The 14,564-nt window shown below is 38.3% G+C and overlaps 1 protein-coding gene across 9 annotated transcripts in view; it reads right to left on the bottom strand.

Moving 5' to 3' along the window:
- LOC117402985 (ADP-ribose glycohydrolase MACROD1-like) overlaps positions 1–14,564 on the bottom strand; it is a 921,538-nt gene that overhangs the window by 71,742 nt on the left and 835,232 nt on the right. For all 9 annotated transcript variants that reach the window (XM_059024414.1, XM_059024412.1, XM_059024413.1 and 6 more), the window contains one exon: positions 11,339–11,420. In XM_059024414.1, coding sequence (XP_058880397.1) covers positions 11,339–11,420 — 82 coding nt within the window. The remainder of the gene's footprint in view (positions 1–11,338; positions 11,421–14,564) is intronic.

Genomic DNA, 14,564 nt, shown 5'->3' with positions numbered 1-14,564 from the left:
CCTGTCCTTTTTTATTTTGACAATTGTTTTACAACAACGTACCAGTAATGAAACCTGCATTGCATTAAAAAGAGTGTGTTCAACAACTTTGTATGATTTTAGAATCCAAGGATGGTAAATTTAATTAGCTGTTTCTATTAAGATTCCCTCATAGCAAAAAAGGTATTCCTTAATGCACTATGCTAAAGGTGTGCTAACATGCTACTCCTACTTCAATTTAAATCTGTTTATTTTTTTAATTATGTAAGTTAATATGTGTTTTGTTTTTTGCAATGTGACTATCTAAAAAAGGCTATATCTTCTATATTATGAGAAGTATTTTACATTACAATATTTTTAACAGTAGGATTTGGTGCTATGATTGTAAGGATCATAAGCTAAGGGTTTATTGCATGATCTAAACAGAGAGCTCAGCTCGTTGAAGAGATTTCAGTGATTTATCAGCCAGTCTGGAGGTGTGTATATCAACTTGTATATTGCATTTATAATGTATATGTATAAATGCAGAGTATAAACAGATAGTACATTATTCAGATATGTATGTTTTGAGATTGATGACTGACGTTGCTCTGTGCCCTGTCCCTGGTTGTAATTTTTCTTTTTTTGTTTTTGCCGAGTTTCATTGGCCCTTGCGTTATTTGTTTTGATGTAGTGCGATATGCATTCCTTAACACAAGATTTGCAATGGGATTACAGGAGATAAGGAAGTGTACTTTTGTCTCATTTGATTTTTGTCTCTTTTGATTCTACAATGTGTCCCTTGGATTTGAGGCATGTTTACTCATGGAACAATGTTAATTGTACTGAAGTGGCACTGGCCTACCCACTCCAGGCATTCCACATGTGGAAATAGCATTTCCAAAACCTCGGAAAGTATAGTATGGATTACATCACAAATCTAGACAAAGAACATTCCATTCTGAGTACCAAAATATGTTTCATGTTGATATAGCCATTTTAGATATTTTCCCGCCTAAAAAAGTTAAATCAAAACTCATAAACTGTATCCAATGCACAGATCTATTATCTGGTTTCTACTAGCTAATCTTATTTATTTATTTATTTATTTATTTATTATGCACATTGACTAGAAGTTCACACTCTAGTGACATTACTTTCCACTTAGTCACAGTTTGCTGATTTTGATACATACAAAATAAAATCTCTCTTTAAAAAAAAAAAAAAAAAAAAAGTAATTTAGCATTCAGTGTTAGGCTGTTTTCTTTGCTTCCAGTGGGAACCCAGCATTGGCCTTTGCAGTATACAGGCACTAGCATAACAAGTTATCCATGCAAATGTAATTCATCCTGCATGTTAGGAAGTAAGTACAATTCTGGGAGTGCGTAACTGCAGACAATAACCAATCCATTGAGTGGTGTTAAAACCCCATAATCTGTATGTCAAGAATATGTGGGCTAATTTAGCATACGATAAGTGCTATTAACATTACCAGTACTGTAGAGAAGTTTATTCCATAGTGACAAGAAGATACTGAAAATGTACTACTGGAGACTGTGGAGAATTACTTGTAAATATTTAGGTGTCTCATAGGTGGTCACAAGCACTGAATATTAGTCACTGCAAAAAAAAAAAAAAATACTTTGAGATAACGTTAAGTTTGCGACACAAACCCACAAAACTAGGCAAATTGTGGTTAAGTTTTTACAATACAGCAATATTAACTAGACATATTCTACCTAGGCACTGCAGAATATACAGGGAAAGTGTGTCGTCCAACTACCCTTGGAAAGTTGGCCTTAGACCCCATTATTTTGCTTTCTGTTTTAACTATATTGCTATATAACTATGTCAGCATGCACTGCGTATTTGATGCTGTTCTTCAATTGTTACTACCCTTTGAGATGCAATTGTAATGAAACTTGGTTAGGACATACTTTAGCACAAATTATTGAAAATCAGAATGTGGGGATATAAAGAGGTGTCTGTCCGTCTGTCCGCCTGTCTTTGTGTGCATATATATTACTATTCATAATATGAAATGACTGGACCAGAAATTTAATGTATGAAAGACAAAGAAAATCCACTCTCATAATATTTTGCTGTTAAACTTAAGCATCGTCAGTTGGTTAAGCCGCTGTAGTATTATTTTCAGGTACGCGTTAAAAAGTGGTACACAGCGCACTGAGCTTGCTCACGCATGCCTAAACAACTTCCAGTCAGACAGCAGGGAAACATCGATTCAAATCTGGTACGTTATGTAGTTTTCAGTCTTTTACATCTTTTTAAATTTCAATGTATCATATTTTCCCACCATTAACAAAATAGTATGTGAATATTTCTCATGTGTAATACATTTGGTCTTGTAATTTTTTTTTTATTTTGTGCAACTTTGCAGTGACTTCTCATTTTGTCTTATTCATCGTGAATTGTTTATTTTCTTTTTAGAGAAATTGATTGTTTCCAGTTTAAGTTTGCAAACAAACAATGTATAAATAATGGTAAATGTGTACCCCTTTTTGACAATAGGAAAACACCCATCAGATCGCAATTGATTGCACATGTACCAAAATCTGACGGCATACCGCTTTCAATCGGACATTGTACCACTTTCTTGACATTGGTATCACATTCTGACGATGTACCACTTTCTGACACTACAACAGTCTTCTTTCATGGATTGACGGTGCTCCGGGAAAATGTGTCCATATGAAGGAACACATCATCACTTTCAGCATCCACAGAACTGGTAACAACTGACAAATATATTTGAGCCTTTCTTGCTAAATTGGAAAATGGTTATTCTGCATTGCTTGAAAATTCGGTCAAAGAAATTCCACTACCGTTTCCTTTTGCATATAGCTGATATCCCTCTATTTCTGATTTACAGTAAGCATCAAACACTGGAATAGAATCTAACCAGGGGTTCTATATCCAAACTACAAACTTGTGGGTCGAATATCCTTACTGCCTTCAGAAACTGGTTGAATAAAACGTGGTTTTACACTGCATTGATCAGGGTTGTAGTAGCTCATCAATTTTTCATAAACTTTGTGGAAAGTTTTAACACACTGTTTATTTATACTGGCATCTGTGCTGTGCAACTCTTGTGCCAGTGCTCAGTAACTCTGCAACATAATTAACGTTACAGCTTTCAACCCACTGTATATGATCCACTAGTCCCTTACCATGCGTTGCAATCAGGGAGAGTTGAGACACCAGGTGGGTATTTCTGTGTGTGCTCTCACTAAAAAGCCTTTTTAATTTTGTTGGTGCTATCTGTTTGTTCTAAAACAGTCTCGAGGTAAGCCTTTTCTTTAAACGCATCAGTTTGTAGAATGGCCAGAATTGTCCCTCGTAATTAGGGGGTGTGGAAGGGTGGTGGGCAATTCACTGACACACACGGGAGACAGAAGATTTATTTGCAACACCGCACTGGTGCTCATTTTTCTTTTTTTAGCTTTATTTTTAATTTAGCCCGCAGAGGGCGCTGTTGTCTCTGGCCTGAATACCAACAATGGTAGTCAGGTCCACAGTAATACCAATACAGGTACAGACCAATGCTTTTGCACTCACAGGTGCTCAAAAGAATAATGAAAACAAAAGGTGAAAGAAAAAGGGAAAATAAAACCCCGACCTTCGCTATCCGCACGGCCCGGGTCTCCGTCCTACGATCACCCGTTCCCTCAACCGGCTTATACTGTTTGGGGTTCTGCCCAAGTTTTTCCCCGCTACTAAAAATTCCTTTTCTTTTTCTTTTTAATTAATTGTTTGTTGTGTTCGTTCTTCTCAGTAAGGCTGCAGAGCTTTCGCCAGCTGGCTCGTTTTGTCTTAGAGGGGCAGGCTGAGGGAACAACAGAACATTATCTTATAGGGTCAGCAATCCCCCAAGGTCCACCTCTCAGCCACTCAGAGAGAGGGAAAGCCAACACACCCACTTCCCCATCTCTCCGTGTCACTGCCATGACTGACAGGCGGATCTACGTGGCTGCTGCCCCCTTTCTGCAGTACCACGCATGCACCAGACAGTCAGCACAGATCTTCCCTTTACAGGGGGTATTTTCTAATTATCCAGAATTTAATGTGTTGATTCCTTAATTATTCTTAAGATCAGTTTAGCTGAAATGGCCACACGGACATCTGGAGGTTTAAGACTGAATAATTGCAGGTTAGTCCTGTCGTTTTAATTCTCCCATGAATTTTGCAGTGCCCTACGAGGCCATGCACATATTTTTAAAAACAAATATTAAACTATTATATTCTTAGTCTAAACAGTGTACACTCGATATTTCTGCACATAACATACATCTCTAATGAAAACGGTATGAAATATATATGTTAAAGTCAATACTGAGATATTAAAGAATCAACAAAACACTTTATTATGTTTAGTTCTGCAGCAGAGTCTCACCTCCACCCACAGGTTACAGCATAGCCTGCTCTAATCAATTACAGATCTTGTTAAGAACATAAGAAAGTTTACAAACGAGAGGAGGCCATTTGGCCCATCTTGCTCGTTTGGTTTAGTAGCTTATTGATCCCAGAATCTCATCAAGCAGCTTCTTGAAGGATTCCAGGGTGTCAGCTTCAACAACATTACTTGGGAGTTGGTTCCAGACCCTCACAATTCTCTGTTTTGATCTCTTCTTAGATTAGAAGAGATTAGAACAGATAGTTTTCGACAGTATTATACTGTTACAGGTGGCCTTGGTGTGTCCCTTTTGTGCTATAAATCATTGGAACCTTTTGCATGGCAGTTGTTAGGGTGAGTGGTTCTTTAATGGACCCAGATTCAGTTACAATGAATCTGCCCACTGATGATGTGCAAGAGAAAATAGGTTGGAAACCAAGTGATATGAAAAATAGTGAATTTTGGCCCACACCTGTATTCTGGATGGAGGGGGTACCTCCTAAAATTACCCTCTGTGAACAACGTGAAATGTATCAAGCAAACAGTTATAAATCCAGAACCATTGTTCATGGTACAGAGCTAAATCTGAGCAGAGCAGTTGAAAGCAATCCTTTTCTAATGTGTGGATGTGACAAGTGCAGAGGTGGATCACCACTGCCCAGGTCCAAACCTTTCCCAGCCTGTAGTCACTTAGTCAGACACTGTCGAATTCTGTTTGAATCTAATAGTCCTGAAGGGATGTTATTTTCATACTTGAATGTAGACCCACGAGATGTAAACAGAATTTAATGCGTGGGTTGTGAAAGCAGTCATCCAGTGAAATTGGCTCATTTGGGTAAGCTAGAATGTGAGGAGGTTGTTCCTGCCAAACATGTACAAGTGTCTTGCAGGTATCAAGTAATGACCCTGAGGGTCATTTGATTAGTTTGATTGTGTGGTTTTACATGTGGAATTTTAGCTCCACTATAAACACAAATAAAGGCAAAATCTAATTAAAATGATTTGTTTAGAATACATTTTAATTTAATGTGTTCTTATTGTCTTGTGACTACCAGATCATTAATGACATGACGGTGGCAGTGGGGATGAGGTTTCTAAAGAGTAAGTAGCGGGGTTCCAGAAAATATAATGTACCTTTTCAAAATGGTCGCTCTATTGCACTGATAGTGTAAAGATTTGCCCACATTGTCAAACAGGTAATACAGCAATAACGATCCATGATGTGGTACGGAACAGAAAAGCCAGAGCACTTGTTATGTTTTAAAACTTTTTAAATCACTCTTCCTGCAGAGATTTAGGTGACAGACCTCCAGCCTCTTTCTGCACTTCCAGTCATTCTCTATGTTTGACATGTACATTTTTGAAAGAAGCACATAATAACAGTAACTGGTGCAATACTAAGTTAAAGAAAGCTCTCAGTTTATACACCTTAGTCTGTTACACTTGCAATACCTAGATGATTTCACCTGAAGAGTGAAATTCTCACCACCCCTTCAATGCCTTTTTTCCTGTCATTAATCAGCCTGTTGCTTCCCATAATGACACATGCTTTGCAGTCAGTGATAAGCCTTGAACCCCTGGAGACAAGGCTCAGATGAAATGACCTAGTCATTTCAAAAGTCAGGTGTAACACGTCTGAAACATGCAAAATAAGAGCAAGTAGCTTCAAATTAGCATATTTGACCATTTATGATAAGTCATTCTGAGTGCCAGTGCTTGAATACTGAGTATATGATATTTAGAGTGATATTTAGACACTTTAGACAATTTAATTTGTGTTACCATGACACTATGTTTATGGAATTTAATTAACTGACCAGTCCTCATTGTACTGTACTTGTAAGTTATATTGCAATAATCAGAATACTGAACGGAGTCCACTGTCCTCTATATGCGGATGATACAGTGCTTTATACTAATGCATAAAAAAACTCCAATAGGCTTTCACTATTGTATTAACAAAAATTTAAAGCTATTGCTTAATACAAAAAAAACAAACAAAAAAAAAGGGTTAATGTTTTTTGGACCTATAGTGCCTATAGAAAGTCTACATCAAAATGTTCACCTTTTTTTGCCTTATAGCCTGGAATTAAAATGCATTAAAAAAAAAATAATAATAAATATATATAGATAGATAGAGAGATAGATAGATAGATAGATAGATATTTTTTTATTTATCTACATATCCTACCCCACAACTTCCAAGTGAAAAAAATATTCTAGAAATTTGTAGAAAATTAATCAAAAATAAAAACTGAAATAGCTTGGTTGGATAAGTGTTCACCCCCCTTGTAATAGCAATCCTAAATTAGCTCAGGTGTAACCAATAGCCTTCAAAATCACACACCAAGTTAAGTGGCCTCCACCTGTGTTAAATTGTAGTGATTCACGTGATTTCAGGATAAATTCAGCAGTTCCTGTAGGTTCCCTCTCCTGGGTAGTGCATTTCAAAGCAAAGACTCAACCATGAGCACCAAGGTGCTTTCAAAAGAACTCCGGGACAAAGCTGTTGAAAGGTACAGATCGGGATGGGTATAAAAAAATATCAAAGGCCTTGAATATCCCTTGGAGCACGGTCAAGATGATTATTAAGAAGTGAAAGGTGTATGGCACCACCAAGACCCTGCCTAGATCAGGCTGTCCCTCCAAACTGGATGACCGAGCAAGAAGAGAGAGACTGATCAGAGAGGCTACCAAGAGGCCAATGGCAACTTTGCAAGAGCTACAGGCTTTTATGGCCAAGACTGGTCAAAGTGTGCATGTGACAACAATATCTCAAGCAGTCCTCAAATCTGGCCTGTATGGTAGGGTGGCAAGAAGAAGCCATTACTCAAGAAAGCCCACCTTGAATCCAGTTTGAAGTATGCAAAAAACACTTAGGATATTCTGTAGCCATGTGGCAAAAAGTTTTGTGGTCTGACGAAACTAAAATTGAACTTTTTGGCCTAAAAGCAAAGCGTTATGTTTGGCGCAAACCCAACACAGCGCATCACCCAAAGAACACCATCCCTACTGTGAAGCATGGTGGTGGCAGCATCATGTTATGGGGATGTTTCTCATCGGCAGGGACTGGGGCACTTGTCAGGATAGAAGGGCAAATGAATGGAGCAAAGTACAGAGAAGTCCTTGAGGAAAACCTGCTGCCCTCTGCAAGAAAGCTGAAACTGGGACGGAAGTTCACCTTTCAGCATGACAACGACCCAAAGCACACAGCCAAAGCTACACTGGAGTGGCTAAGGAACAAAAAGGAAAATGTCCTTGAGTGGCCCAGTCAGAGCCCCGACCTAAATCCAATCGAAAATTTGTGACATGACTTGAAGATTGCTGTCCATCAACGCTCCCCAAGGAACTTGACAGAGCTTGAACAGTTTTGTAAAGAAGAATGGTCAAATATTGCCAAATCTAGGTGTGCAAAGTGGGTAGAGACCTATCCCAATAGACTCACAGCTGTAATTGCTGCCAAAGGTGCTTCCACCAAGTATTACCTCAGGAGGGTGGAGACTTATCCAATTATGATCTTTCAGTTTTGTATTTTTAACAGTGTGGAGTATAGTGTGTAGATAAGTGGAAAAAAATCCTCATTTAAATGCATGAAACTCTTAGGCACTGACACAACAAAATGTGAAAAAAGTTCAAGGGGGTGTAGACTTTCTATAGGCACTGTATATTTAAGGCTTGAATCCTTCAATCACTAACTGGAGAGCCTCTTCAGGTGGTGTATCGTTATACATACCGTATCTTGGGATATGATTTGGAAACATTACTGAAGTTTAATTTACATATTTCAACTATATTAAAGAAAATAGCTCAAAAACGGTGTGTTACTAAGAGCTGTATTTTTACTGATACTTTACTTTTACATGTCTCTGATGAGCATTTAAAAAAACGGGATTGCCTAATGAACCAAGCAGCCAGGTTTGTATTAGAATGTCACCCTCAAACCCATCACTGCCAGTTACTGGCTTCTTTAAATGGGATGTCGCTGAATTGTAGAAGGCAACTGCACTGGGTACTTTTTGTATGTAAAATCGTAATAGGTTTGTTGCCAGGTTCCCTAGGAGAAGGTCCTGTGTTGACTGATCAGCTTTAGTTACAGCATCTCTATAGCATGGAATAGTCTGGACTAGAGTATCTAAGATATGATAGTACAACAGATAAATAACCCAAATGTATCCTCTAAAAGTAGAACAATGACTGAGATTACATTTATTTTAAGGAGGAGGTTCCAAGAATTGTAAATGTTCCTAGATTGAATGTATGATATTGTTTTGTAGTGATGTTGTTTTTAGTAATGTGAAAGTATTGCTGTCTGTTTCTGGTCATCTTGCCAGGACACCCTTGTAAATGAGGCCTAGCTCTCAACAGGGTTATTCATGGTTAAAGAATGAATAAATAAATACAAGTTGACATAATGTTATTGTTTTGGATTATTAGATCAATATACCTGAGGGGTCAAGGGATGCAACAGGTAGCGATGGAAATCCACTGACCGGAATGGGGAAGTACATGATGAGAAATTAGAAGTTTCACTTGCTAATTCATTTGAAAAAAAAACTCAATAAAATTCAAAATTTGAGAAACAGCACCAGAACTTCTCAAAACAAGTTTAAATATCATAAAAAGTAAGGGAAAGTACAATAAGTAACTGTAAAAATGTGAAGCTACTTCTCTTTAACCCGGTATCAGATGACATTTAAAACATTTTAAAATACCTGCCTACATAGCAAATGGAGATGCACAACAGGTAAGATTGAATGGATTATTTCCTCTCAAGCTATTTCTTTGTTCCTCCTTTTTAACATTACCATTATGACTTTAAAAACAATAGGAGTTAATTTAAACTAGAGTAATGCACCTTATGCTCCCTATTCCTTATAGTTATACATGATGATTTATGGTTGATTTTCTGAGTTATGGAAGTGCCACTTGTTCAATCTCTTATGCTATTAAAGGTTGACAAATTACATTAATCATACAGATTTTCCACATGCATATTTACCATTTTCAAGACCTAAAATTAGATACAATGAATGGCTTTGACACGAAGGGTCAAAAACACATTAACACATTCAAGCAGCTTCCTGGAAAAGGAAGAACATTGATTTGCATAGATGCAGCATGATATATATATATATGGGGGAAACACAGGATTTTCATGTTCGGATATTCGCTCATAATTTAAATATTCATTCGGATATTCGTTCGTTTTTCAAAAAGTAAATATTATATTGCTCTGAACACAGGCAGAGACTGCACAGCAGCAGAGGCAGGGGGCATGGCCGTTGTGTAGGACTTACTTTACCCCAGTGAATTAACTACAAAACAAAGGATGCCAAATAGCAGTTCAAGTTAAACTCTGTTTTGTTTATTCCTGAAATAAATACTACATAAAGTTTTTATTTTTTCATTCCTTGCCATTGCCGTTTTCTTCACAGTAAACAGTGGCCATAGACACACTTTCATAAAGTAATAACATTAGGTTTACTTGTGCCTTTTTGTAGCTGAACAAGCAAACGAAAACTGAAATTTAACTTTAAAACACTTCAGATAAAACAAATGTGGAAATAGCATTGTAAAGTGAAGGGGAAAAAAATCACTGTTTTGGTTCTCATTTATTACATTCCACATAACAGAAAGTCACAACAAAAAATATATAATATATACAATCTATATAAAAATCATTACACAACATTTTCTGGAAGTTGGATACTGTTGAAGCGAGGCATTTCAGAATGATGTGCTTGCCTTTTTTCTGTCCCATGAGATTCTGGCTCGCTCTAAAGCAGCACAACGCATTTTTGTCCCAGATGGCTTTCCATAGAGATCACTATGCATGCGTGCACATAATCTGGTTTGTTTACTTTTTGCTGTCTAAAACTTTTAAATAGAGACTCAAGAGCTGCTGTATTGATCCTGTGATTTTTTTAAAATATATTAATCTCACATATCACAAGGAGCTCTTTTTCATTTGCTGTTTTTTCAAACTATTGCGTAAATTCTGGTGAGATGGTAAGTGCAAGGTATTTTTGTCATTTGTAGCGAATATGAACATCTGATTTTTGTATCCGAATACGTGGCAAAAAACATTACCTCGAACATGTCAGAGGGAGTCTATTGCCCATGGTGTAAGGATGTTAGGGCAATAGTTCAAACACAGGCCAGAATTTCCAAGCAATGACTACACACAGTGTTCCGTCTAAGCTTTTTAGATACTGAGAAGCTTGCTATTTTGACTGAGAAAGGGTAAATTATCAGCAAGAAATCTTTGGCCATACAGTAACCCTTTTAATATATTTTTGTTGCATTATACAATTTTGAAACAATATTATTATTTTTTTATTTGCTTATTTAGCAGACGCCTTTATCCAAGACAACTTACAGAGACTAGGGTGTGTGAACTACGCATCAGCTGCAGAGTCACTTACAACTATGTCTCTCCCGAAAGACGGAGCACAAGGAGGTTAACTGACTTGCTCAGGGTCACACAATGAGTCAGTGGCTGAGTTGGGATTTTAACCGGGGACCTTCTGGTTACAAGACATTTTCTTTAACCACTGGACCACACAGCCTCCTCCTGGATGTCATATTTCAACAATTTTACAATTTACTTTAAATTTAAAAAAGTCATTTATTGTGGCTCTGCCTCTGTTTATATATATATATATATATATATATATATATATATATATATATATATATATATATATATATATATAAGTGTATATTTACCTTTATGAAACCTTCTGAGATCCTATGCAGCCCTGTCAGTTGTTATCATAGATACAGACTGCATGTTTTGGTGGCCTGCATAAAATAGTTTTATACTACTATATAAAACACTGGCGTCTACACTGCCTTTAATTGTAACCATCTTTAGGGCTACTCATTTTCTATTCTTGGGACTACCAAATTCTGTTTTTTCAAAAATGTCCAATTCCATTTTTTTATAAATAATAAATAATAACACACCTTGAGAGAAAAACTTGGAAAGTTTTTCCTTGTAGATTTTATAGTCCGTCTCCAGGAAAACACAAAAGATGACACAATCAATCTGTTAAGGAGGAGAAATCACATTAGTTGTTTCAGTACCACAAGTTACTTGTCTTCAAATGCAACAGACATAAATAAACCTAACTAGAAATGTGTGTTTTAGTGAACAAAAACAAAGCATCCTTCGTGTCCCAACTAGATGCAAAATTAATTCACTGTGCTGTCTAGAGACACACTCAATACTCAATACTTTAAACAGATAATATTGGTGAAAATAAACTGCCAACACCAGTTCTTGGCTGGAAATGTGAACTTTTGAGCAGAATGTACTCCACACAGTACTTTCCAGCAAACTTTTAATGTAGTAAAGGTCAGCCTAAAACTAATGGCCTAGAGTTTCTTCTAATGTAAGCTGAGCTTGTTACTACAGTTCTCTTAATCAGAGAAATGCTCTAAGCTTAAGATAAAGTAGTTCACATTCCCTGAACATTTTTTGTGAAAATAGTGCTTAACCGTGTCCCAGTTTAATTTAATTGCCCCATTTCCTGCTTGTTACATGCCTGTGCCAATTGAACAGTCCAATTTAGTAACTGGATGTGAGCCACTAAAAATGAAACCCAATGGATGGCTTTGAAACCTTAGAACAGGCAAATCAGCGTACTGCTATGATAAAAAAGACAAGGTATTGATACAACTGGAAATCTGCACCGACACTAGGCCTACTGCTTTTCTGCGTTCCTATAAAAAGAAGCATCCACTACGATGGTAGATCTGTCATTATGCCTATTGAAATGTTTTCTCTTTTAAGGAAAAAGAAAAACAGCTGTTCAAACCATACTGCTTTGTGTGTGTATATATATATATATATATATATATATATATATATATATATATATATATATATATATATACCTGTATATCAGTTTTTCAAATGGCAAATGGGGGACCACCCAATTTGATTTTGCATTTGACCAAAGCCACATTCAGTCCAAGGTCTGGAACAGATCTGATATTGTTAAACTGTTGTGCCACCTGGAAATGGGCCTTCGTCTTTCAGGTTAGATAACAGAATAATCCTATTCTAAATTAAGAACTGCTAACTCCAACAGTGTACAGTTTACCAAGATCTGTCTTGCATACTTTTTTTCCCCCAAAACCTTGTTTACAGTATTATTATTATTTATTTCTTAGCAGATGCCCTTATCCAGGTGACTTTTCAAGAATCACAGTATAAGTATTAATACAATTAAGAGCAAGATAAAATACAATGACTTCAGTTCTAGCAAGTACAAGTATATGACAAAATATGATTCAATAACAGAGCAGATAACAGTGTCAGTGATAGTTACATCAGGATATAATTAAATACAAAATACTACAGATTAAATAACACTTGTGACAGATTACAGTACTCTAAAGTACAGGATTAAATGCAGTAAAATAGGGAGCAGATAAGAGCAAGTGAAGCGCATTAAGGAAGAGTGACAAAGTGTCCAGGGAAAAGAGGAGTTCTACAGGTGCTGTCGAAGAGGTGAGTCTTGAGGAGGCGTCGGAAAGTGGTCGGGGACTGGGCAGTCCTGACATCTGTAGGAAGGTCATTCCACCACTGCGGGCGAGGGTGGAGAAGGAGCGGGCTCTGGAGGCAGGGGAGTGTAGAGGAGGTACAGCCAGTCTTCTAGTGCAGGAGGAGTGGAGAGGTCGAGTGGGGGTGTAGGGAGAGATGAGGGTCTGGAGGTAACTGGGTGCAGTCTGGTCAAGGCATCTGTAGGCGAGTACAAGAGTCTTGAACTGGATGCGAGCGGTGATCGGGAGCCAGTGGAGTGAGCGGAGCAGTAGAGTTGCATGGGAGAAGTGAGGCAGAGAGAACACCAGGCGAGCAGCAGAGTTCTGGATGAGCTGGAGCGAACGGGTGGTGGACGCAGGGAGGCCAGCCAGGAGGGAGTTGCAGTAGTCTAGGTGGGAGAGTACCAGGGCCTGGACCAGGAGCTGGGTGGCGTAGTTGGTGAGGAAGGGTCGGATTCTTCGTATCTTGCTCAGGAAGAATCGGCAAGTGTGTGCCAGAGTGGAAATGTGCTGCAAATAAGAGAGGCAGGGGTCCAGGGTGACTCCGAGGTTCTTAGCTGAGGAGGAGGGAGAGAGTGTGGTAGATTCCAGAGGAACGGAGATAGAGAGATCAGAGGAGGGGGAGGGGGAGGAGGGAAAGAAAAGGAGGTCAGATTTAGAGAGGTTGAGTTTGAGGTGATGCGAGTGCATCCAGGAGGAGATAGCAGACAGACAGGTAGAGATACGGGAGGGGATGGTGGAGTCAGAGGTGGGGAAGGAGAGGAAAATCTGAGCATCATCAGCATAGAATTGGTATGAGAAACCATAGGATGTGATGAGGGGGCCCAGCGAGCAGGTGTAGGACCCAAGACTGACCCTTGGGGGACTCCTGTTGAGAGAGGGCGAGGTGTGGAGGTTGCTCCACGCCAGGTTACCTGGTAAGTGCAGTTGGAGAGGTAGGAGGAGAACCAGGCCGGAGCAGTGCCAGAAATTCCCAGGTCAGTGAGAGAGGATAGTAGAATAGAGTGATCAAAGAGAATTAGGATAGAGGAGAGAGAGGCAGCTCAGGCAGAGTTTAGTGAGTTAGTGACAGACAGGAGGGCGGTTTCAGTGGTGTGAGCAGAGCGGAAGCTACATTGAAGAGTGTCGAGCAGAGAGTGGGGGATGCAGTGGGTGTAGGGGTTGGAGCGGGAGGGGGTGGGTGGGGGGGAGAGGTGTTAAAGAGTTTGCGGATACAGTACCATACAGGGGCAACATATGAGCTTATCTTTGTATGTTACAACAGAGTGTAAGTCTTTCCATTTGCCCATATTGCTAATTGTTTCTTTTATTTTTATTTTACCAAGATTAAACAAAATATTTACTGTATTTTATTTTATAATATTAAGATGGGAAAAGCAAATCATCTACACCCAGGTCAATTTCCAGGCATCATTCTGGTTCTCACATTTAGCAGCAGTAACTGACCTGTTTGTACTGTATCTTCAAAATATCTGCCTCTTTGTACCATATTACACTTTAAAGGGATAACTTATATCATATACAGCTTCATTTTCATAAATGTTTAATATCCAATGATAATGTGTGTTCTCTCTTTTACTCTATTGCTGTTTCTATACCCTCCGTGGAGTGACGTCCTCGGTCCCGCCTGCCGAGGGAATAA

This window comes from Acipenser ruthenus, chromosome 5 (genome assembly GCF_902713425.1).
Source record: "Acipenser ruthenus chromosome 5, fAciRut3.2 maternal haplotype, whole genome shotgun sequence".
NCBI classification, from domain to species: Eukaryota; Metazoa; Chordata; class Actinopteri; order Acipenseriformes; family Acipenseridae; genus Acipenser; species Acipenser ruthenus.
The sequence above is the reverse complement of the archived record's forward strand: the minus strand, read 5'-3'. Positions and strand labels throughout refer to the sequence as shown.